The 26,501-nt window shown below is 39.2% G+C and overlaps 1 protein-coding gene across 1 annotated transcript in view; it reads left to right on the top strand.

The window, feature by feature from the left end:
• LOC308133227 (CUB and sushi domain-containing protein 3-like) overlaps positions 1–25,986 on the top strand; it is a gene marked incomplete at both ends in the record, with an annotated part of 215,521 nt that extends 189,535 nt beyond the window's left edge. The window contains 11 exons of the mRNA XM_080500528.1: positions 2,829–3,002; positions 7,666–7,839; positions 8,253–8,326; positions 9,583–9,694; positions 19,815–19,994; positions 20,387–20,452; positions 21,814–21,972; positions 22,369–22,481; positions 23,285–23,372; positions 24,680–24,821; positions 25,827–25,986. Coding sequence (XP_080356654.1) covers positions 2,829–3,002; positions 7,666–7,839; positions 8,253–8,326; positions 9,583–9,694; positions 19,815–19,994; positions 20,387–20,452; positions 21,814–21,972; positions 22,369–22,481; positions 23,285–23,372; positions 24,680–24,821; positions 25,827–25,986 — 1,442 coding nt within the window. The remainder of the gene's footprint in view (positions 1–2,828; positions 3,003–7,665; positions 7,840–8,252; positions 8,327–9,582; positions 9,695–19,814; positions 19,995–20,386; positions 20,453–21,813; positions 21,973–22,368; positions 22,482–23,284; positions 23,373–24,679; positions 24,822–25,826) is intronic.
• Positions 25,987–26,501: the final 515 nt, after the last annotated feature.

The following is a 26,501-nucleotide window of genomic DNA, read 5'->3' as shown; positions in this document are numbered from 1 at the left end:
CATACTGTGAAATAACTTTTACACACCCAAGCTGGCCTATTACGTTGCAGCATCCAGATGGGCATTTTAGTGAGGTGATTTCAAATGAAGGGCCTCGGAATTAAGACTCCAGAGCCACAACATGGAAATCCCAAACTGAAGGCACTCTTTACTAATTCATTATCATTGAAGTGAAACAATTTTCAAGTGAAGCCACATCTCCTTAAGATACAAAATTACACTAACAAACAAAGCATTAAAAAAGAACAGATTGCGACATTGCTGCAGTTTCCCCTCCAACTTTCATTCACTCTTCGTCACGGCCTAAATAACTTTCCTAAAATAGCATGCATCTAAAGCATCTCTATACTGTATTGTGGCAGAAAGTGTCCATATGGGAATCTTTTTGGATCTCGTCCCAACCAAGAACAAAACACACTTTCACCTCGGAGAGAATGTGTGAATATCCCATTGTGGCTTGCTCTACATTTATTGTAATTTGTTATGCTGGGGGGAAAAATACTGACATTACAAGAAAGTTGTCCATCATGTGCCTACTTCATGGATGGATGGATGGATGGATGGATGGATGGATAGATGGATGGATGGATATTTCATTGATGTTTTAGGAAAGGTAATTTGTCAGTCTTACTTTTGACAACAACAAAATCTAGGAGTATAACGTGTGTTTTAAAAATGAAATACGCAAATAAGAATGATTACACCAAGCATGACTCCCAACATAAAGCAAATACTGATATAGACCAATACAAGCAAAGATTCCCAACAGATAACTGGTAAGACTCAATGTGGACTAAAATGAGAAAATTACCTGTAGTTTGCATGAATCATTTTCAAGTTGTTTTAGATTCAGTACTGAGTGTGATTTATGAAATCTGTTGCCTTTATTCTCTCTATGCGTTACAGGATTAGTCGTCTTTTATTCTCATCTGTTTTAATTGAATTTTAGGCTTAAATACACCTCAGAAATGTCACAGCTAAATTATGAATCAGGGCCCAAGGCTGACAAAAGGTTAAGGATATAGTCTCAGTGATTCATTTTACGCAGATTTTCCATCTAGCCAAAGATAAATATAGGGGAAATAATTGATTTTGCCTACCGGATTTGTGAGGTCAAATTGCCAGTCATAATTTTAGTTTGGCACCAGATTGGGTATGAACATTTCTGGCAAGTGAGTACAACAGGGACATTTTCGTTGTCTGGTGTTTCTGGTGCCATTGACTGCTGACTAATGACGTCAACTTAAAAGCGGCAGTTGCACAACTTAAATAAATAGTTGCTTGATGAAGTGTTTCATACACAATTCTTCTCAAAAGAAAGGAAAACTGAAAGAAGTGATGGGTATAAAAGGAGGATATGTTAGTTAAAAAAAAACAACCAAAAAAACAACCACTATAATTTATTCACATTCTTAAAACCCATGTCCCATCTGCATCCCCACGGGTTCATCTCCAAGTGTGTTAGAACAAACTCACAGCTTTATTATGCATTCATTTATTACATTTGTTGAGCAGAAAGTTTACGGCTTAAACAGACACAAGATGTCCCTTCATTTTCCACAGAAATGATTCAGTATAATCCAAACAGAAACGGTTGAAAAAATCCCTCACATTCTAAACACAGACTGTTTCTCGGGGCTAAAGACCAATTTTTTTTTTCACTCCATCACGATACACACTGTGAAAAGTGATAATTTAGTGCCACTTATATTGCTTCCTGAATTCTGTGAAATAGCACTATAAGCTAATACATGCAGTGCGATGATCATTTTGACAAAGTGTGTTCATTTTCAACCAGCACGTAAATTTACCTTCAGCCCTGCTGTGTTTTAAAGCAAGCGGCACTTAAGCGCTGTGGAGCTTTGAAATATCCTATCATTTTGAATATAAATGGGAAGATAAAATCGATGAGAATGAGAATTTACTGTGGAAAAAGTGACTTCATTACACTATTTAATACTGTTTAACACTGCTTCTCCCGCTTACCAGCACTACCAACATTTATCAAAATTTTAATTAGAAATGTGAGGCCCAGGGTGTTGCCATACTCATGTTAATCCACATAAATCATGGTAATTCTCTCTTAACATTGTCCGTTGCCAGTCACAACCAGTAGTTGTTTAGTTCAATAGGCGAAAGGTAGAGGATCGATTTGTAATTATCTTTCCTTTGTCAGTCTAAAACTGTAGCGTACAGTATTTTTTCTTTTTCTTTTCTTTTCTTTTTTTACAACCATTGCGTTTTCTTGTTCATCCTTCCATCCATCTGTCATCTGTATATGTACTTGTTCTAATTTAAGGTAATGGGCTCTGGGGTCAATCCCAGCTGACAATGAGTTAAAGGCAGGATACACCTTCAACATGTCCAACTGCCACCGGGCCATAACAGCAAGACGGCAAACAAGAGCCATACATTCCGACACTTGCGGGCAAATTGGTGTCATTATACTGTTAAAACATGCAAACTCCACACAGAACAGCCTCAAGTACATAGTCAAACAGGTATTTACACTGAGAGGCAAAACTGCTAAAGTCTATTCCCACAGGAGATATTTTGACTGTTGTGGTCTGTCTGAGCAAGAGCCATATACTGTTTGATTTGAATTTCACCCTTAACTCCGACTCCCTCATGTTTGTAGACCTTTTACTGCTGCAGGGAATAGCCAGCATACAGCAATTACAGACACATCCCTTCTCAGTGGACAGGCTCTATGTGCTGTCACAATTACACTGTTGAAATGCCTCAAGTTAGAAAATGTCTTTTTCGCCGTATCTGGCTGCTTTCTAATGTATTGTGTCTCATGACTTTGCCCCCATCTACCCCCACAGTGGTGACCTGTCTTACACCCCCTCCAATTCCCAATGGCCTGCTGGAGGGCTCAGTCCTGGAGTGGGGCACCAGCGTGAGCTACAGCTGTTTACCCGGCTATGAGCTGTCCTTTCCCGCTGTGCTTACCTGCACAGGGAACGGGACATGGAGCGGAGACCTGCCTCAGTGCTTGCGTGAGTCACCGTTTCCGACGTTCATCATAATTGCAGTTATAATTATGGAAATCACTGAAAAAAAATGTCCTAAATGTTTACATCCACATTGCGTTGGTGAGATTTCTGTTGCTTCATTTTTTTCCCTCGATGTTTCTGCCTCAAGCATATGAAATGCAGAACTCATAATTAGAGTCTGACGTCCTGTTGCGTTCACTCTTCCCCCTCGTTTGATCAGGAATTTATATTGTATCTTTGGGAAATCAGGATAAATGATTCTTCTTTGCTTCATGCATTAGACGGTGAAAGTGCTGTCGTTTTTATCGTGCCTGAACTTTACAAAAACATTGAATACTAAAAGCTGTGATAATCTGTTCAGACAAGGTTGTTACACTTTACATTTTTCTTTGGGGAAGTCGGGACATAACGAGTAATTTCTCAAAGGTCTCCTGAAAGCAATATACCTCCATGTTATTGTACAATGCGTGCCCTGCCTTCTTTACCATGGTTTTAAGTTGTGTACTGGAAGGTAAACCACCTTGCACCAATGTTGCTGCTTGCCGCTGTAGGAGGTAATTCCAAGTCAATGAAATTAATGAAAGTCATGAATAAGTAAAAGAACCTAACATCAAGACCTGAGTGGAAAAGCAGAATTACGATAGAAATAGAATAGGACAGTCCTGCAGAGACAGTGAACAGCGATTATTAGTGTTGCCCCTAGTTACAACATCAAGGTCTCGATTTTTTTGTGGTTGTTGGCAAGTCAATCAAGCTTACGCCTAAATCCACTTTCTCTGGCAACATAATGACTTTTTTTCTGAAACGTTGAAAAAAATTGCTCACAAAAAAGCAGCTACAGATCCTGTTTACAAAGAACAAAACTGAATAATTGATTATAACTACCTGAAATGCAACTGCTAATTTACATTTTGATTAAACAAAATGTGAATTGACCTCTAGCCCTGGAGTGAAAGCTGCTGGGTTGATGATGGAGACGAAGATCAGAGTGGAAAAGCAGGAGGAGGATCTGATGCTCTTTACTGCATTAAGGCCCACTCAGAATTGTCTTTGCAAGCATACTAACCACCTCTGGGATGCATGACTGCTCAGTAGTGGCTCACTGTCATCTGAATCATTTTTGCATTATATTGGCTCGACAGAATCCAAAATATTAAAAAGGATAAATTGTTTACATGTGTTTGTTTCTCTCTGAATCAACTGTCTTGAATATTATTGCAGACATAGTGCAATAAAACAAACGCCACTTGATGAAAGAATGCGTAGTGCTCCCGTTACTGAAAGATGTATAAGATATATAATCTTGATTTCTGAAGCATCATTACTTTGACTACACTGTATTGATGACTTTCAGTGATATGTAAATTCAAGTATGTTGGGTCAGGTTCCAACAATCTTAAACCTCACGCAGGCCGCTGGACAACTTAAAAAAACAGCTCCATTTACTTCTGTGCATTTTCGTAATTGATGCTAATAACTGCAGCTGATGCTTGTGGCCATTTCCAGTCAGCCAAACACAGCCCCATTTGGGTGCTTAACATCTGAAAGGCAGCTGACCAACTGCTTGTGCTTGTGACTATTCAACTAAAAGCACAGTACCTGAGCAGCAATTTCCACCTCTAAATCGCCACATTTCACTTGTTTATAGACATTCAAGTAAGTCATTGTATGCTCCCTAATGCATCTATTGCTGAACTTTAAATGATAGGTTGTTCAATTGCATAATGAGTGCCTTCACAATGCTTAAAAGATGTTATCTGGTTTTAAAAAAATGGTGTCCCTTGGTAGATGCAGTTATGACGAGCAAGTGCCATTCCTCAACACACTGTGCAATCATTTTATTCCACATCAGTTCTTCCAAAGCAACCTCCTGCAGCAATATGAGTAACCTTTATGTCCCATGATAGCATTTAGTGTGTCAAGCCAGAAAAAAACAGTTTTTGACACAGTAATTACATTTAATAGCTCCGTTAGTTGTGACATAGAAACTAGGTCCCGATGATTGTGCAAAATTGGCATAAACTGAGTGACCTTCATTGTGACTATCATTCAAAAATAGATAAAAAAAGAAAACTTTGATCTCTTATGGCATACATATAAAGTCAATGGTAAATCACTAAGGTTTACTAAAGCAAATAATTGGGAGGGAAAATGGGAACAAAAGGAAGAAAATGCTGATCATATTTAGTGTGAAAATGGCTTTTATCTATGCATTAAAATGTCAGAACAGCACTATATACTGCGCTCTCAGGTGGTAGTTACTATAAATCCTCAGGACATTATTAAGAGGTAAATCCTTAGTTGGTATCAATCCTCACTGTGCTGTTATGGCACTGACCTTTACTATACGTACACTCTTTTATGTTTTTAAATACATACATTAGTCATACCCTTGTTGTTGTTTTTTTGCATCCACAGAGGTGTAAACAGAAATAATGTTCAAGTCAGTACATTACACTGTGGATATTCTTCATTAAAAAGATGAATTATAAGCCAAGCAAAATTAATAATGGGATTACTTTTAGCTTCATCCAGCATAATTGTTATACACCCTGATAAGTTCATTAAAATTATTTAGTGCAGTAGTTTAAACCACTGACCTGCTGTTTATGAGCCATACTGTGTTGTTGCACTGCTGTAGATCTTAGAAATACAAGTATAATTGTGTTTATCGGTCACAAACACTTCTGCAAAACGTCGAGCATCCAATGCATCTGCGCAAGTAAACATTTTCTAAATACTTTATCTTTACCTCTATATGCACATCCATGTTTCTTGGAAGAAATACCTGGAAAACGGAGTGCCACCCCACATGTCCGGAGTGACATGTGTATGATCCCAACTTTGAATCTGGTCTCTGCATTCTTATTACTTGAAGCATTGATAATTCATCAAGGAAGGAGAAGGAGTGACTGTGAATTTGACTACTCTTTCTCCATTTCTCCCTCTTCCTCCTCCACCTCCATTCACACACTGGGACATTAAATATGCTGAGCTTGGTTTGGCCTAAGGCCATTTCTCTTATATATCCATAAAACACTACATTATTTCCCTGCGGCTTGAAGTTTATGACTGATGTGCATGTCACCTGTGTGGCCTGTATTGTCAAGCTTTCCCAAAAAAATGCTGCCTGAATACTAAATCTTACAATGCCATTTGAAAAGTGACGAGAATCATGGTTTTCAGATACACTTCAACATTATATATCGTTATTTGTTGTCATATCAAACAGGGGAAAACTAACCCATTCTGAAGAGGTTGCAAGTGACAATGCACTCTGTACAGAAAAGATTTATATTACAAGCAAACATGTTTTTTTTTATTGCAGGAGCTGATACGTCTTTGAATGCAAGGATTTGTTTCTGAGATAACAGTATTTGCAGTAATGGCTTTATTTAGTCATTCCTGCCTGGGCTGGATTCTAATCTCCTTCTTCACTCTATCTATTATGTCAGTCATTGGCTATGTGAGGGCCCTGTTGGATCCTGACTTCTAGAAAGAGAGCAAGCGAGAACTTATCTCAGTTTCCAGACCTCCACGCAGCAGCACATGTCAGGTCTGGAGAAGCAGCCTGCCTTATTATTGGCTTGATCCCGCAGTGCTCTGGCTGCGTGACGGAATGCTGTGACTCTCATCCTCGCCTCTGCTCTCTCTCACGCTGCACACTTCTGAACCTCCTGCAACGAACTTTTTTTTCTACTCTGTACGGTTATAGTGGATTGATTAATGTATATATAAAGCGTGTGATGGATCGAACGATACATTAGGCAACCGTAAAAGGGCCGACGTTTCTCCCCATCAAAGCCATTCAGCTCAAATGATTCTAGTCAGTTTGATTGGATGACCATAACCAATAAATTGAAGGAGCTGCAACGATAATCTATTGGGTTTCATCCACTGAAGCTCTGACTGGGGTCCCATTAAAGAAGCAATATCATACAAGAGGATTCGAGAGCAACAGGCGCAGCAGATGGCTCCAGTTGAGTTAACCTGAAGGCTCTGTCAAACGAATTAATATTTCACTTGCTAATTATTGTGATCTCAAATTGAGAGCCATGACCTTCCTCACTCCCTCTTTGGTGCCAAGATGAAGACATGCATACCTACTGTGGCCACTCACCAGCAAGGTTGATTGTTGGAAACAACAAAGAAGAAAACAATGATTGGATGGAGCAATTCATCCTGAAACAATAATGTCAATGCATCTACCCACATGTAAAAAAGATGGGCATAAAACTATGCACCAGCTCACTTTAAATGATTCAGTCCTGGTAGACTTTTCAAGTCATACAATTAGACAATGATTTTAGCAGTGGGGGCTCGAATCAGATGTCACAGAAAAGCCTATTTTAAACCACAAGGCCTGCAGCAATAATGAAACCCCACTATAGGCACTTTTGATCTCATTGTGCCTGAATACAGCAATAGCCCACACACCATATTATTTATGAACTGGCTGAATAGTCTGTTGAATACTGCAGATCAGTGACAATAGTCAAATTGAGGCAGAATAATAGGCCAGCATGTCACACCAAAGTAGTGCGTGCAATGTTTCTCCCATATACATCATATAGAGTGCATGATATACTGTACACCGGTGCATTTTTATTGGATTTGTTGGCTCTTAGCTAGCCATGTCAGCATTTTTACATTTCTGTTTCTCCAGCCAAGTTCTGCGGAGATCCTGGTATGCCCCCCAAAGGTCGGAGGGAAGGCCACAGTTTCATCTTCAAATCAGAGGTGACCTTTAGCTGCAGCGCCCCCTATGTCCTGGTGGGATCACCAACACGGATGTGCAAGGAGGACGGCACATGGAGCGGTTCTCAACCTCGATGCATAGGTATGAAATCTTAGTTTGTGGCCTTGTATTGCAATTCCACAAAATAACAGGGTATTTGATTGAGATATGTTTGAACCTTTATGCAAAACCACATGCTATATAGGTTTTATGTAGGGACATTCAACATATTGAATTTTTTTCAAGAGTGATCAGAAATGAAATTGCGAACATAAATCACCAAACGCAGTTGGAGATGAAATATAATCAGTTGGCCACTTTCATCTGGTCCTGATGTAAAACCTCAGTCAAAAGAATAGTGCAAATATGACAAGGTAATTCTTTTCATGTTACCAAATTATTCAGTAATTGTGCTTTGGTACATGGTGCTTTTGAGAGAAATTACTTTTTCTTTATCTGTGATCTCACTTTTGCCCTCTTGTCATGCCTCATGGTCACGCCATTTCTCGTTACAGAGCCCACAAGAACCACATGTGAAAATCCAGGGACTCCCGAGCATGGCTTCATGAATTACACAACAGGCTTTAAGGTAAAATCAACAAGAGCTCCAATAGATACATAGGATTGAATGAATAATATAACATACTTCATCACTGTGACCATTTTTTTTATTTTTTATTTTTTTATCCAATTCAAACACAATATTCCTTGGAATTGACAGTCTGCATTGTTTGGTGAAGTGGTATGTTGTGTTGTCCATCTTCTTTATACATTTCATCTTAGAAAGATACAATGTTTCATATCCTACAGATAACAGGCATCTTAGTGTAGTTAACAGTTATACAACATAAAAAAAAGAATTGTGTGCAGAATACCAGCTATTGCACCTGAGAGCCTGAAGTAGATGAGTGTGAACCAGAAGCATCAAATCAAAGTGCCATTCAAAGCTTGCAGATTCACTGTGAAAACTGTACTTGGCTCTCTCTCTCAAATGGGCAGTTTCCAGTGGTTTTTCCAGGTGGAATCATAATTTATTCCTTTGGATGATGTTATGTGGGTGCAATGATGTTGCAGTGAAGTGTACATTACAGTCCCATGTGACGAAAGAGGAGAAAAGTTTATATTTCTTTACCCTGCATCTTTGTGGAAACACATTACATGTTTCTATGTTTCTTTGTTTATGATAATGTGCACTCTATGCAGTGTGCACGTCCATATAAAATGAGCAATATAAAAATGCATCATAGTATCAAAGAAATTGATATTATGACATTGGCGTGTGCTCAGTAGTCCTCTGGAGAGCTTTCTTTCAGCTTGTGAATTTTCTTTCCTCTCTGTTGCTTTTAGAGTGTCACTTACAAGTTAAGTGCAAACAATTTCTCCAAAACATTCAGCAGAATATCTGATATGAAATTTGTCCCAAATGAAAGCAAAAGCAGCTTATGTGGATCAGTGCTTGTAATGACTGGAGACTTGCATTTTTCTGCATTACTGAACTACTTCACCAATATTTGACAGTGTTGAGTGAAGACCCACATTAAGCCTGCCTTAAAAAAAGTCATTTATTGCTATAACAGAAGTCTTTAAATTTTTTACCAAAAAGTCATGATTATGACTATTGGATATATGTCTATCAGTTTGAGACAGCGAACACTGGACATTGCCTCCAGGAATAGTCTCCATCTGCCTCCTCACATAACAGATAATCATTAAAAAAGAAAGAAAAAAAAACTTTACAGTGCTATATTTTTTCCCAAGCTCTTTAGATTTGATGCTGGGAGCCTATTGGCATTTGCATCAGTGTATTGACTCTGTCTACTTTGTGTGCTGTCTGTTTGTGGCCAGGTGGGCAGCAGAATAGACTTCCAGTGCCAACAGGGACACATACTGCAGGGCTCCACCACAAGGCTCTGTTTACCCGATCTCACCTGGACTGGCATCCAGCCTACCTGCATCCGTGAGTGCTTGTTCCTCATGCTCTTGCTGTGCCTTCAGATCACTCTTATGTCCAAGTCTTTCACTAACCCATCTGGCATCCTGCCACTGTTTTTCTGCATTGCTGGGAAACCAAGACTCTCTCTTCGTGATTCTCCTCAACCACCTCCCCAACCTGTCATTGCCTCTTTAAAGTGCGAGTTCTCTGAAATGCTCCATCCTGCCACAACCTCTGACCTCTCACTAGATTGCAGCTTGTGCCCCAATCAACCTGCCCGTCACTCTGAGAGTGAAGTGATTACTGTCTTTCTGTTTGAGCTACCTCAACTGTTGACCATCTACACACTGGGCCTGTGCAGTTAAGCCTTTTTTGCTTACCCGAGATAAGAGGTTATCTAAGGTACGATGTATTCCAATATATTGTGTTGGAAACCTGTTGAGCTGTGTGATGTTTGCCTCATTGCCTAACTGCTTGGTGCCTGGCAAGCTGCAACATCTTTCTATGAGAATATTCCCACTTCACATCTTGCTATAAACTACACTTTATAAAGCACTTATAGTATAAACACTTAAGTAGAGTGATGATAGGCTGCACCAGATGATATTTTATAATCTTGAATTTATAACTACACAAATATGTCGCGACCACTTGAGTCAGGGAGACTTTTATGCTGAGGATGCAAAAATACTGTAATATCCACTCGTGTGTGTGTGTGTGTGTGTGTGTGTGTGTGTGTGTGTGTGTGTGTGTGTGTGTGTGTGTGTGTGTGTGTGTGTGTGTGTGTGTGTGTGTGTGTGTGTGTGTGTGTGTGTGTGTGTGTGTGTGTGTGTGTGTGTGTGTGTGTGTGTGTGTGTACATGCGCAGTTGTAATTGAATTATGGACTGTTTCAGGGTTATTGTGAATCATTGCTGTCTATTTTTTTTATTGTGTACATACATTTTCTGAGGAGCACCAAACACTATCTCACTGACACAATCTGTGAATGAAAGTCACCTTGTTCAGGGTCATTCAACGGTTTCAGAAATGTATTTAGTTATGCTTTGTTTTGATTTTAGAGGTGATTTGATGAAAAGAAATGATGAAAATGTTTAGAGTGGATGTTTGTGATTGAGTGCAAACAGAGAGCCATTGCAGTAGTCTTATCATTCATAGAGCTCATTTTGAAGTAAAAATTCAAGCAGCTGACAGCAGACCACAAAGCAAAAAGCCCACCTGTCTAGACTTGTGTCTCTTGACAGCTCCTAAGCATCATCTCCCCCACCTGCTTCTTCAAATTGGTGACCCTGTCATCCTGCTCTGCATGGACTGATTCAAGATATCCTGCACATTGCCTGATTCCTTAATGACATGTATTACCAGTACCCTGATGGATACCTTCAAATAAAGTAGCTGTTCGAGAGAAATTTCAGCATAATTGCAGGTTGAAGCTCAACAAACTTCTTGGCCTGGCACAGAGAATTTTCTTAATAACAAGGGAATTGACATCCAAAGACCTGTATAAGTTTCAGCTGCTGTGCGAGGTTAGAAAAAATCCTTTTCAACCAAATTAATCTGAGAAGCTTGACCTTCACTTGGACCTACATTTTAAAGGAGAAAAATATCATTAAATAATAACAAAATGAAAGACTGTAAACAAAACAAGAAAAGGGGGATTTTAAGCTTTGTTTGCAAGTTTAGAAAACAAAACTTCTAAGCTTTGTTTTGTTGATGTGCTTTCAAAATTTTAAACACCAAGACATCTTTTTTCCTTCAAGGATTACTATATTGCTTCAACTTGTGCTGTTATGGCGATGGAGATCAATTTTACACGAAGGTGCAAAAGGCTTGATATAGAAAACCTTTTCACCAGCATCTAATGGTGTTTCTGCCTTGGATGGATGGATGGATGGATGGATGGATGGATGGATGGATAGATGGATACTTTACTGATCCTGAAGGAAATATAAGATGTCTAATCAGTCCAATTTCTTACAATTTCATACGATCCTTGCATCAACAAAAAACATTGTCAAAGACGAATGAATCATTTAAACCTATTTAAATGAATCATCTATGCTATTGCAAGTTCTTAATTCAGGAAGTACCATTGCAGCATGTTCTCTCATAATGTATGGCTGCTAGTCTCAACAATAGAAATATTTTCTCTTGCTTTAATGCTTTACTAGTAAGTAAAGCATTAAATTAATAGTTAATAGTGGGAGGAAGGGAATATCAATTGCTGTGAAATTTCACTGAGCTGCTTCGGGCTGTAATTTTCAATGGCAACATGTGTCCTCCGCGGCTGTTTTCCACAACAGAAAAATGCCACAAGATTTTCTCCACTACTTTGCTGTGTGCATTTGCTTGACTGAATACATGACAGTTTTAGCAACTGACTGCGTCGACCAGAGAGTAAACAGAGAAAGCTGAGATCAAAGTGCACAGCAACAGGTGTATTCTGTCTGTAAATGTATGTTTTCAGCATCAGTTGCTGTTAAATATAAATTGTAGGTCCTTGAATTGAGTAGTCGCTTTTTTTTTTGCACCCAGGCCACTCAGTCAGGAAGCTAAAAAGGTGTGTCGCGGACGCGGCCACAGTGCTTTACTGTATGCCGATGTATTCTCTGCTACCTTCAGAGCCAGTGATGTGCTGTGAGCACGAGGGTAGGCAGAGAGTTGCATAACCAGGCCACAAATGTTGACACCATTGAAAATGATATATTGTGGCAAGCAGTGGGAAGGATTCACATATGAGAATGTTCTTCCCTTCATACCAGCTGCAACCAGCAGAGGCTTTAATTTTGACACACCAAACAGGAACACCATGGTAGGACGGCGTGCCACACAAAACCCTCTTCAATCCTGTTTGCCAACTTCCAAATAATAAACTAAACTATACTCGATCAAACTAATTACAAGAACTCAGCAATAAAAACACAACACAATCATTACCAACACTGACAAGCCTAATATAACCCCAAAGAAAGACATTTGAAACTCCGCCAACCCAACTCCCATAGTGCATTGCAGCGATCAGCTCCATGACGCTATATGTTTCGGTTGGCAAGTGTTAATCTAACGAAATCGAGATCGTAAAACACCATTAATGAAACTGAAACAATTATTCAATAGTAGTGTCCATACTCTCCTAACAAGATATAACTCGTCATGGCAGCGCATCTGTTGTGTATGTTGGAAACAGAATCACGGAGAAAATGAAAACAACTCGGATGGCTGAGCTGTCTGTGGTGCTGAAACCACTCTTGCGGCGCAAATCCACATGAAAATACAAACAATTTTCTGACCTTTCCTTTGCTGAAGGTCTGTTTGCTCAGATATTGGTCTCCCATCTTATAAAAGCTGGTGTTTTTCCTCAAAAGAAATTTGTGAACATGTCTTTATCATCTCTGGCCCCGTCATCCTGCCTGTGAACCCACCAGCTAGCTAGAGAGCGTAGCAGCGCTGTATCAATTCCTGAATGCACTGTGAACATACATATAGTATTTAGCATAGCACGGTTATGTCTAAAGGCATCATAACGATCTGCCTTTTTATGTAAATGATTTTCATATTGGGGAACTGACACATCCAAACACATCCATACGCTGGGTATGACCGGCAAAGGCAGAGCAGTAGTGTGCCTTCAGGAGAGGGTGTGGCCTTTGGGAGAGGGTGTGACCTTCTGTAAGACGGCGCAAGAGTGAGTGACTTGTGCAGCCTCATATATCATAGTTTCATATTCAAATGATAGAGTGGTGGATAGAACTGATTGATTATCAATTGTGACAAAGTAACAATCAGTCTAATTTCAGAGTAAGCACATAAATAGTGTGGTGACAGCTGTGTGTAAAGCTGTGCGGTTTTACCGATCCAAATTATTTTGGGCGCATGCCATTTTCAGCTTTTGGGCGCATGTACATTTCTAGTAGGAATCCTACACAATGTTTTCTAAATGAGGTCCCAGAAAATTTGTGTCTCTCAGTTTATGTGATGAGTGGGCACCTTAATCATATAAGAATGCAATGAAATTGTGTTCCTTTATTTTGTGAAATTACTATTATAAATCATCTTATTTGTTCATGCGAACTAATTTCATAGAGTCCAAAACTCGGAAAATTTCACCTCACATGCCAGTTCAAAAGCTAAGCTGGAGTTTTTAGCTCAAAGCAGAACGTCCTCTGTTTTAGTGCTTTTATTACTGTATTATTAGAACTTGGCTACCAATTTCTTATTTCCACATACAGTCATCTCTTTTCCTGATGTGCATCACAGAAACCTTAAATTTTTGTTGCTACAAATGTGGATTGTTTGGTTTAGCTTTCTTCTCGAATGACAAAGAAGTTTTCTTAAAAACCACTCAACTGAGTGTGGTCCGGATGATAATAGAAACAGTGTGTGTTTCTTGTGATGTTTCATAAATGGAAAACAGAATATTAAGGCCAACTGGGGTGTCTTTATAAAAGCTGAACATAGATTTCACCTTCAAGTAGCAGTAATAAAACCATAATTATATGCCAAATAGCTATTTTTTAATAGTGTTCAATTTTGCAAATGGAAGAAAAAAATGTTTTATGGCTCAATTTTTCAGCCCCAGTCGATGATTTTTCTGTTAAACTTTTAGTACTGATGCATGAAACCTTGGGGAATAGTTGAGAAGGTGAGAGAAACCTGGGTAAATCTCAACAGTCACGTGTGATAACTCTGATGAACAGAAAATTATATATTTTATAGATATTTTGAAGTCCTTAGTGTTTAATCTGCACTTTTAATCAAGTACATTGTTTCTTTGTGTGTGTCTGCCGATAATACACGTTTCAGGAGCTTCTGTTCTTGCACTGACCTATCGTCTGAAAAACGCCTCGACTTTCCTCTACCCTTGGCCTGTCGCCATGTTATTAAGAGAGAGAAATGAATTCACATTTCCTTCACCCTTGCAAATTACTTCTCAAATTTGGCAAATATTGGATGAGCAAATATTTTACCTTATCTTAACAGTTTACAGATTATCACTTTTTCATTTTTTTATTGTTTTACTTTTTCAGGCTTTGCCAGCCTAACGCTTGAGGTCTGACTGTGAATATATTTAAATTCACCAGGAGCAGCAAACTTTATTTAACAGGTTTCCCACACATTTGCAAGAAAAATCGCAAGTTTCACCTTACCTTAATTTATTTACTTTACATTTCAAACAAATACAGTGCACCTAACTTAATGACCAAGTGATTTTTCTTTTGACACTTGAAGCTTCCTGTATGATTTATGTCTGACTGGACTGAGTCTGTCTGTGAAAGTAGCTCCAAATCAAAGCTCCAATCTTGTTTCATTAATGGAGTCCAGGTTGATTAACTCCAGACTCCAATTAGCTTTTGTTGATGTCTTTTAGGCAGAGGTGTTCATTGTGGACCAAAACTAACTGTCTTTAAGTAACACTGAAGGATACATTCTCATGCCCTGATTTCGGTTTCTGTTTGCAGCAAATATAAAATGATTATATTTACCTCAATACAGATTGAAAAACAAGCAAAAACAAGCTTCAGCTTATTACATATTACAAAACAATGCATTCATTTATAGCTTTTTTCACAAGTGATATGTATAAATGTTTTTAAACGATGTGGATCCAAGCCCCATTGGGCTCTTTGACTTATCATACATTGTGAAAGAACAGCAGTTATGTATATGTATTTGAGTGCTTCTGTATGGATCCAACACCCCGCGTTGACCCTCAGTCACAACTGGGTCATAAATCCTCTAAAATACCTTTCTCTGTGATTAAATGTTCCTCTGTTACTTTCAAGCTACTTAAATGGATTTAAAAGTGATGTAGACCACTCTCACTCTGCTGGCAAATGCAAACAAAAACTGGGATTAACAACACCATAAATGTGATAGATGTAATATAAATGGATTTTTGGCGTGTTATATTACAATGGCGTAGCATTGAGTGGCACCAGAAAGATTCACAGAGCGGCACAGCACCGGGGGAATTTTAGGGGTCAAAGAATGACTTTTTGCAACTAAAGGAAGGTAAAACTTTTGATAACTTTGAATTATTTTATTAAAACACACACTTGTTTATCTGAATTTGTTAGAAGGGGAAAAATAAAATGAGCTTTACTGCGAAACCACAATTGTGACAACAGTTTTGGTTAAGTAAATGTTAGATGTTCCTTGCTCATAGGCACACACTCCAAATCGTCAAGTTACCGTCTTGTCACAACTTTTCTTGTGTCTTAATGAAGAATGACACTATGTTCACATCAGCAGCGGTAGCCTGGGGCAGAAAGTACTTTAGGGATGTGTCGATACAGTCTCAAAGTCTGAAGCCCCCCCCCCCCCCCCCCCCCCAAAAAAAAATTGTTTGAAACTCCATTCAAACTTCCATCGAGCTGCAGTATAGCTTCTACAGTTTTATGCATCTCTGCATGCTCACTTGATTGCTGCTCACGAAACAGCGAGGAGTAAAACATTGCGACAATTCAAAACGTAACTTTAGTCCTCCTGACTGTGGCCGGCTGTCACTGAACCCGGCCAAGTCCCTCATCTCTTACAGAAATCCATCAGCAGGGCTGTCGCGGTGCGTCTGCCCCTATCTGCTGCCGCCTGTCTGTACCGCTGCTCCCGAACTAATGCACTCTGTCTGGAGTGGAGATACCAAGTTGAACCGAGAACATTACATGTTGCCGTGTGACAGAAAAAGTGTCCTTTGAGGCCTCGTGTAATCTCAGGAGTGAGGCCGTTAGAAGTGTAAATAAACATGGGCGCTGTCAGCAGGACACGACGACGGATACGACATGTCTTTGATTCAACAATTCATCGGCCTTGTAAGTGTCTTTAGTATTCAGAGTCTACAAAGTCTCAAGCTCCTCCGAACTTGTGCCGACAGATTGTCATTTCAAATGAGTTGCGAAGATTTGCAGTGCAAGGGGGAAGTTGTTTACAGATCGTACATTTATCTCTATTTGTTTAAGCCTCTGCACTTTATATCTACCATTAGCAGAATGGGGTAGTTTTTCTTTTCACTTGCAAATTTAATAAAAAAACATATTAGATTTCTGAGTTACAGATTCATCAACTCATCGAAAAAGCTTGGGGAACACGCACAGAGCCGTCTTCCTTGTGCATTTCCCGTCAATCTTTCATAGTGTTTGTAACCGCTTGTTAGATGAATTAGAGCATTATCTCACAAGATTTCAGTACACCACTTTCACCTTGCCATACCCGTTTTATTTGTAGTGTGAGCACTATTTATGCAGGCATCCATAAACACATGTAACCTTATCCAGCTCACAACCAGCAGAGGTGACATCCACCAAGAGGAGTTTGCTCATGTATCCTCTTCTTCCACAAAGCCCACAAACGGGGTTTTATCCTGGCATTCCTTCCACACCCTATTGCCACTAATGTCATTAGGATGTCATGAAGGACCGATTTGGTACTGTGACTCTGTTGCAGCTGTCTCCCATTTGACAGCTGGCAACGTGTTATTTCGCTCACAAGCTGCAAAGATATTCTACTATTTTCACAATATTGTTTGTGCCACAGAGCCTCAGTGTTCAAACCCTCGGTGTTTTTGCTGGTGCGGGTTGATTTGCATACATTTTTGTTTTGCAGAGAGTTCGTTGATGTGAAAAATTAAAGCAAGTATACTCAGCCTACTCATGAGAAAAAGAAAATATTCAATATGGTCTATAAGAGGCCCGTGTTTTGGAAACACAGCAGTAACAGCTTTTGTCATCAACTTCTGATTCAACCAGCGCTTGCAAGCTGTACTCTTTGATGCGATCTTAACTCGTCACAAGCTCCATGCTTTTGAAGTAGAATAGGCTTGAAAGACTCGCATGATTTTGAGATGAATGGGGTTTTTTTTTAATCAGTATTTTGTAACTCATAATGGCAAATCATATATATATTTTATGAATAGGTTTTCATATCCAAACCCGATAAAGTTATTAGCTGCTGCCCTTCTGGCAGCCATTACAGCGTCCAGTATCTGTGGGTAAATCTTTGCATGCTGCTCACGTCAGAGTTTGGACAGATTTCCCCATCCCCCTGGCAAATCCTCTCAGGTCACATTAGATTATATGGGAATCAACTGCGACCATCCACGGGTCTTTTTCCATTTGCGCTGTGGGACGCAAGTCTGAGTCTTCTCCTGAAGCCTCAGCACATCTTCACTGGATGTCGTTTTCAGCCTGAAACTGAAGCAGTTGCTCCAGTCTTGGTTGTTTTTTCTCAGCGCTCTATCTTGTATGCTAAAAAGCAGCCCTGTAGCATGATGCTGCCACCACCATGCTTTGCCAATTAGTAGTGTTGGATCTTCATAAAATATACTACGTATTAAGCCCAAATAATTATTGAAATAATTTTTGACTAATTGTAATTCGACTATTTTTTTCTTATGGTCACAGAGTTGCTTTAAAAGCTTTTCATGGACTTTAAGACATCATTTGCCTTTTACCCAGAGTGCACTCTTGCATTAAGTGCTTGAATAATGGAGTGCTGCTTAGATGGTTTTCAACAGGTTTTTTTCTCCCTCTCTATTCAGAACTTTTGAGGCCCTGTTAGATTGATCAATGAGTTTTTGGCCATTTCCCTGACAGAGACGGCACATGGTCATTTATTTAACTTGGTCAGAAAGCCCAACTTGAGAAATACTTGTGTTTTCAAACTTTGTCATTTCTCACAGTTACAGAGAGCTTAATGTTCCTGTGGGTGCACTTGGATTGAAAAAAGCTCTCAGAATCTTAACTTTGTCTTTGCATTAGTGCACTTTTATCATGCAGATCCATAGCGACTTCTTTGGACGTCATCTCTTGATTTTTGTTCTGTTATGCAGCGTAAATTGTTATTTTCACACACCAGGATGTGTGAATTTCTAATCTATGCCGAGGTTGACCTGGACACCAAGTTGTCAGCAGATCTTTATTACCATATTGGTTCAAACTATAAGACAGGCTTTTTTATTATGTTGGCTCGGTCTGAAAAAGCTCATTTTGTTAGATTTTTTCGGGGCTAATAATCAGCTACTGGTGTTATGCTGAGTGGCATCACAACAGTCTGGACTTCATTATGAGCAAATGTCAAATGTTTCAAAATGCTGAAGGATGGCAGTGACGATGAGCTACTGTGGCTGGAAACCAGCAAGGCCAGGGATCTGTGTAACAAATATACTAATTATACACAGCACTAGTGTGTCCATGCATGTCCAGTTGTCAGTATTTAAGTTAAACAAATGTGAACAAGATTTGATCTGCAAAACATTTGTTTGTTTGTTTTAAATACAAGCCTTCTAAAAGGGAGAGGTCATCTTGTAATCGAGATCTTCTTGTGTTTGAATAAATACAATACTGGAGAGGATGCACTTAAGCATGGTTTGAAGTCACAGTAAAAGCCTCTAAATATGAGGTTTTTGCCTCGTGTATAAAGGTTGTTCAGTGTATACTGATGGGTGAAAATATTTTTTCAGTTTAATTTGCAATACTCAAGTGTAAAAATAGAATGATCTAAATACCCTCTGAAGAGACTATTTGATTCAGATTTTGTTGTTGGTTTTCAACGCGCTCACCCTCTTGAAAGGTCTGACCATGACACAGTCTGCACTCAGAAACCTATAATTTTAGTCAGCACTCTGCTTCATTCAAGTGGCCATGACTGTGAGTGACCCACCAACCTCATGATGGAAAACACTCTCACAAGATTTACAGTGACAGTTGGTTCAGCACTATTTTGCAAGGACACCAGTGGGTTTAGTTGAATTTGCTCTTGCCCTTGAACATTTTGATTATTTCGGGAAACACAAAGGAACACCAGATGGTTGGTGTTGTGAGTGACTGGCTGAATTATATCGAGTCCAGCCACACCTTCTACTGCGCTGGCACAGCATCAGATGATAAGACGAGAGCTTCAGTTCAGGTCAATTGGCAAAGTTATTGTTTTGACTTTAGTCATTGTATTGAGAAAATGACTTCCACTCAACTGCCACCACCAATGGCATCTTTTCACTTATTTTTCTTCCATCCTGATTATCTCACATCTGTCTGTTCACTTCAGTTTATTTGTACACTTAAATGTGTAATTGTGTGTTTGTGTTTCCACTCCATGTGTGTCTGAGCGTAAATTTATATATGCTCACAGGCTTGCCCTTTTCTTGATCTCCAGCTCACTCCTGCAAGCAGCCGCGGAGCCCAGCCAATGCTGACGTCACAGGTCTGGACCTCCCCTCCTACGGTTACACCCTGGTGTACTCCTGTCAGCCGGGTTATTTCCTCTCTGGGGGGTCAGAGCACCGTGTCTGCCGCTCTGACGGCAGCTGGACTGGCAAGGTGCCTGTGTGCAGAGGTACGTGTTTGGCACCGCTCGGGCTACAAGAGGAAAATAGTCTAGGTTCTGTTCCAGAGGAAGCTTTTGTGTTAATGCAAAAAGGAAGCAAATTACTTTTTTTTCTTTTTCTGGCTTACATTTGAGAACACATTTAATTAATCCTACATCCTTTTTGGGTGTGTTGACAGTCTTTCTGTAAACCCAGCTCAATGTACTTGTAATTCAGTATAATTTCTTATTTGAAGTTACATAGATGTTTATGTTTGTCCTGAGCCACCAGAGATCTTAACAAGGCAAGACAGAGTTTAGTACAGGCGGTATCAGTGTTTGCCTCAGAAAAATCTTTTAACCATTAGATTGTACTATGAATGACTACATCTTGTGACGTGCATATTTGTGTCATTCTATAGCCGGCTCCAAGTCACATGAGAAAGCGATCAAACCTGTGCCAGGGACACCGAGCCCTAAAATGACAGGTGAGTATTGAGTTATACAAACTGTAGAGGGTCTCCTGTATGAACACTAACGGCAAATACAATGTCTTTTTTTTTTTTTTTTCCTCCTCAAACCTTGGCTCATAACAGATTTGGGACTTTTTCATTGCTGTTCTTTGTCTCATATGCAGTCATGAAGTTTGTTCACATTTTCTTCCAGAAATATGAAACTAAGAAATGTTTGAATATTATTTGTTACAATTAATATAACTGGTGATGTCACGAGGCATACACACTTCCCACAATATTTAGATTACTTCTAAATTATGCAATAATATATGCTTGGCTGAAAGATATCACTTAATTTCTCTTGTCAATGTTAATAATAGATATGATTGCAGATATTACAGATTTAATTGTGACTGTACGTATGATTTTTGATTAAATGTTTTCTTGCAATCACATTCATGTGATAACCGTTATATCAATGATTGAGTAGTGTACTGGTAGATTTTTATTTATAAGTTGAACTAGTATCATTGACTCCTCGCAAGTGTCAGCTTAGTCCTTATAGAAAACGGTATCATGGCAACATAATAAAGTAATATGCATAATATCGCCTACAAAACAGAGGCTTTGGAATTGTCCTAAAATGGGTATTTTCATTAGTATAGTTCAACAGTCTTTCTCAGGATTTTTTGATTTATGTCAAAATAGTGTGTACACGTATTTTGTGAATACACCTCAGCTAGAGAAGGAAAAGCACTTAGTTTTATCCAAGAAGATACGTGTTGGCCGTAAAAGGATGCTCTGATCAGTTTTATACTCCCCAAAAAATCCTCTTAAAAGCAGTAACAATGAGCAGCTTTTTACTTCTGGAGTTCCTGCCTTACCTTTTCTTACCTCGCCAAGTAACAACTAAGTAATTATTCTGACTTTGATTATTTGCATTGCCTGGTATTCAGTACATGCACTTAGCTGGTTCTGCTCTTAGAGCTAAGAAAGTAATTTTTTTTTATTTTGTTTTTTTCAAAACTCAAGAACTGCTTAAAAAAGTTCTGTCAATTTCACGCCACGAGTCGAGAGTTATCACTCATAATGTATTCAATCATCATTAACTGAGATTGCCAGAGCTTATAAGAAATGTAATAATATTCAAATTAAATGAAAAGATTGTTATCAGGTGTTTGATATGTTGATTCCATTGCATATCTAATTACCCTTTCAGCTGTGTGGGTGCAGCATTCAGTTTTAAAATAATGTACCAGGTTGATATTTAAAGGATAAAACTGGTGGCAGACACTGTTAGTTACCTGTGCATTAATTTCCTTATGATGTCATTATGATTAATGTCATGACATTACTAATGAGACCTTGTTTTTTTGTTGTTTTTTTTTTACTAGTTCCTGATGATGTCTTTGCCCCTGATTTCATCTGGAAGGGTTCCTACGATTACAAAGGCCAGAAGCAGCCGATGACTCTGACAGTCACCACCTTTAATGCTACAACTAGAAAAGTCAATGTAACTTTAACCGACAGTAGCATGGAGTTTCTGCTCTCTGGTGAGTCATCTATAAATCATCTGCCTTCTGCCTCCTTTCGTCCACCTCCCTTCTCCTCCTCTCACTACCTCTGTGTGTCACTTCCATTTATTTTGAGGGTGCCTTGTGTCAATCAGTCAATCACCAAATGATCTCATGCATGAGAGTGGAAATTAACTATTGGCTCTAAAGACGGATGTATTAGGCTGCACAGACTGACTGACTAACTGCCCACTCAAAAATCGCTCGTGTCTTCCCTCCCTCCCTCCCTCCCTCAACTGTCTGGCCCTTTTTTCAATTTCTCTTTATTCTGCCTTTATGTGTTTCCCTGCTCTTTTCCCCCTTTTTCTCACCTTCCACACTTGTATGGCTTCATTTCTTCACTGGCATCATTTCTCTTTATTCGACTTCTTGTAGGAGTCTACAAACGCCAGGAGGCTCGGTTAATGCTCCTGCTGTACCAGATGAGAGCACTGGCCCACAGCTCCTTGAGCAGGATTAGTGATGAGACCTGGGCAATGGACGGATTTGTGAGTACACACATAAATTTGTTTGGCCTGACCAACAAGCTTTACAAAATAACCAGGAGGTGCAGTTGCACTTTATTTAAAGTTACGCTTTATTTTTTATTTGTTTGTTTTAGTCTGAAAGACAAGCGAAATAGTACAGGCAGATGGACTCGTACTACTTGGAAGCCCAAAAAAAAAAAAGAAGCTTTTTCTGGACCGAATCAAACCAATGTTTACTCATTATTAGTCTGTTGTGATTCCACTTTGAGAGCCAAGACATGGGGGGGGGGGCACATGATACAAGAGAAGAAACTGACAACAAGCAGAATAGCAATTTCCTGGCTCTGTGTGCTTTTGTTTGTATAAATTTACATTGGCGGTGCATCAGATCTATTGTACGCCGTGTATGAAATATTGCAGTGTTTCCTGCAATATGCTGAATAAGCTCCAGCATACACCTGACATCTAAGGGACCTGCAACAACAGCAGAACAGTTTCTGTCAGTGGAAGTGAAGATTCTTTTCTAAAATAAACTTCAAGGTCCACTTAATAACGGCTCGTGACAGGTGACTGCTCACAGAGGAGCTATTGATAGCGTAGCGCACGGCGTCTGGAGCACAGTTTCACAAACAAATGTGTTATTTTTGAATGTAGCATGACAGAGTGTGGTAACTGTCATACTAAATACAGTGGATCTGCAGTATTTGATGTGGTGTGGAGTCAAGACAACATTTTCCAAGGTGTCTCTGAAACAGATATTCTTTTTATGTGCATGAAACAAAACATACAGTTTCTGAAGCTGTGGGTTGTATCTTCTCTGCTAGGTTTCTGCTGAGCCCGAGGGTGGCAGTTATGTTTTCCAGGGATTCATACAGGGTAAAGACTATGGACAGTTTGGACTGCAGCGACTTGGTAAGCATCTTCACAAACAGAGTGAGTCGCTCATTAGTCACTCATTCTCATCTCCACAATCTCCCTCCACAATTATAGAAAAGAAATAATCATATTTAAATCTGTTCGCCACTCAAATTGATTTTGCTTGTTCTTGCGTGAGCTTCACTGTGCCGAATCGTGACTTGAGAGGGATTATCTTGACTCATGTTGAAGTTGAATTTAGGATGCAGACACAGACGCCAAACCCGGGGGGTTTCCACCTCTAAATTGAAGAAGGGATGAGAAAAAAAACCTTCCAATAATCAAGCGTTAATTTAGCATCTTCGAAGAACGGGTCTTACATAATACCAATATATAGTGGAGAGAGGTTGTCGGGCTCAGGACCCACACTTTTTCCACCATCATAGGGTGGCTGTCTCTCGGTTGGTCAGGCGGTTGTTTCCCAATCAGAAGGTTGCAATTTCAATTCACCAGGTCCACATGTCGAAGTGTCTTTTGTCACTGAGAGCGAATATGTAATCCATTATTAATTCACCTAGTTTTATTGAAATGAATGTCAAAAAAATTGTAATACTGTTGCATCAAACAATATTGAATTATTCTTAAAAATATGATTTGCAGAATGTGAAAGTGCATGCGTGCGTGCGTGCCACATCAGATTTCATGCTGGTCACAGATGAATCATAGATTGCCCTCTTTCATCTCGCTCCTCACTCAATTTCAGTCCCAGCAGCCTAAATCTTTGGCGTCAGGCTGTGTTTGTTCTACTGTTGCGTGGTCTGATCCTGGAATTACACAATGGGGATGTGTAAACTAACATTTTCCACCAAAAATTGGTGACAGTATTCATTTTTAAAACTTTTTTTTTTTTAACTAAAACTGCACTCAAATTGGGTCTTTTTCCCCCCAGTATTCTCCAGCATTGCTTTGTAAATTGTAGGTTTCAAAGGTTTTCTCCTATAATGGGTGTGTGAGTTATTCTGTTCTTACCACATCAAACTATTCCCTCTCCATGCTGCTCATTGCAGCTTTCATTTGTTTGTGCTCGACATCTCTGCTTTTATCATCGATGTCACCCACCGCAGTGCCACAATCACAGTGATGAATATCAGATTGATCATTATTGCTGTCAACTTTATCAAATGGCTGCTGTATTTCTTACTTGTCAACATCGCGATCATCTTCGTCATCATCATCATCATCATCATCATCATCAACATTGTCTTCATCATCAGCAGATACGTATCTTTCTTATTATGTTCATTTGAAATTCTTCAGCTGTTTTATGCACCTTCTGACTTCAGTGTCTTTGTTTTGTTCTCCAGGTTTGAGCGTGAGAGAGAACGTTACACTCGCTGACCCTGAAACCAACAGCTCCACAAACAGCAGCTCTGTTGCTGTCGCTATCCTTGTGCCTTTCTTTGCTCTCATCTTCGCAGGACTCGGCTTTTATCTCTACAAGCAGCGGTATGTAGTGGAGCTTGGTGTCTTCCATGGTAGCTCGAACTCACTGTAGCATATATCACTTTATGAAAAACACTTAAAGTTGACAGAGGTAGTCATCTGTTAGATGCTATATTTAAAATTATAGATGTTTTCCCGAGTTCTAGCTGAAGCAAATCTAAATCAAGATGAAATACATGATTGATCAAACTTAGATTATTGTGACACCCACAGTTTTTTGTCCTCAGATTTGGTCTTAATTATGATGCAGCACTTCTATAAGTAGGATATATGAGAAGTATGACAAATAATTCATCGCTACAACTGTATGTCTTTAAAGTTTGTATTGAAATACATTTAATAATTACGTATTTATCGCTATATATTATATACCATTGACCACCCCCCATGACCTATCAAGCTATTAATATATTTACTTTTGATCGTGCCCCATGGGCAGCAAAGAAAAGGTACAGACCCTCATGTTCCCCATGTCTGATGTAGATAGTAAAATGTAGCCCACTTTCAGAGCCTGTTTTATCGCAGCACGTTTCCTCGCAGTATCCACTGGTGTACATGTGTGAAACTTCAAAGCGTGATGCAATATCAGTCAACTTATTACACAACAGCATACGTCAGGCAGTTTTAATAAGAATGGCTTTGATACAATATGTATTATTGTATAAATTCATGCCCACATGTAGTTCACAGTATGAATTTACAGTGTCGATGAATGGATGTCTCCCTAATTTAAACAGATTACCTCTGAGCAGCACGTAACATGTAGAGTATGTGCCATGCAAATTTTGCACTCATTATGTTAGTTACCAGTGAAAAGGCATAGGGCTCATCTGGCTGCTCTTTGCAACAATAATTACCATTCGCCTCATTTACCTGCTGCAGCTGTCCACACCAAGATAATGGAAACATGTTAATTTGATTGGAGGGAGGGAAGATAATTGGGGTACGGTCTCCCAAATAACATGTAACCTTCATTTTTTTTTTTCTCTCTCTCTCTCTCTTCCGCAGGAAAACAGATAAAGCGCAATACACAGGATGTTCTGTCCACGAGAACAACAATGGACAGGCCACTTTTGAAAATCCTATGTACAACACAAACACAAAGGCTGCTGAGGGGAAAGTTGTCCGCTTTGACCCGAATCTCAACACCATCTGCACCATGGTTTGATATCGGCTGAGTTGGAGAAAAACACAGAAGGAGAGAAGGAGCGAAACACTTGAAGAATACAACTTCTTCACACAAATACTATATATATAGACATATTTATATTTATACTTTCACAGTTTCTCAAGACACACAGCAAAGACAGAATTTGCTCAGAAGCATAAAGCACACTTTCAGCAACACTTACAGTAGTTGCAAAATCGATCATATACAGAAGATAAAGATGAAAAAGGAGCAGAAGGGAAGGTCCCAAACCTTCTCAGATCTTCCCGTAGTATGGTGAAGAGAAGTGTTTTGGGGTTGGATTTTTTTTTGCACTCTGTGAGTGTGGGCTTTCTGAATAAAAGAGCTTCTGGCATATAAATAAAATGGAGTGTTTTACACTCTGTAGTATAAATATAGTGGGGTTATTTCACAATGCCAAATGAAACCTTAAGGTATTTCTTTAAAGGAAAAAAAAAATGCCCAAATGTAGACTTTTTTTGTGCTCATCTTGGATTTGTCCTTATGACAATTAT

The sequence above is a fragment of the Blennius ocellaris genome, assembly GCF_963422515.1.
Source record: "Blennius ocellaris genome assembly, chromosome: 8".
Lineage (NCBI taxonomy): Eukaryota > Metazoa > Chordata > Actinopteri > Blenniiformes > Blenniidae > Blennius > Blennius ocellaris.
Note: the sequence above shows the minus strand (reverse complement) of the source record. Positions and strands in the feature narration are given on the sequence as shown.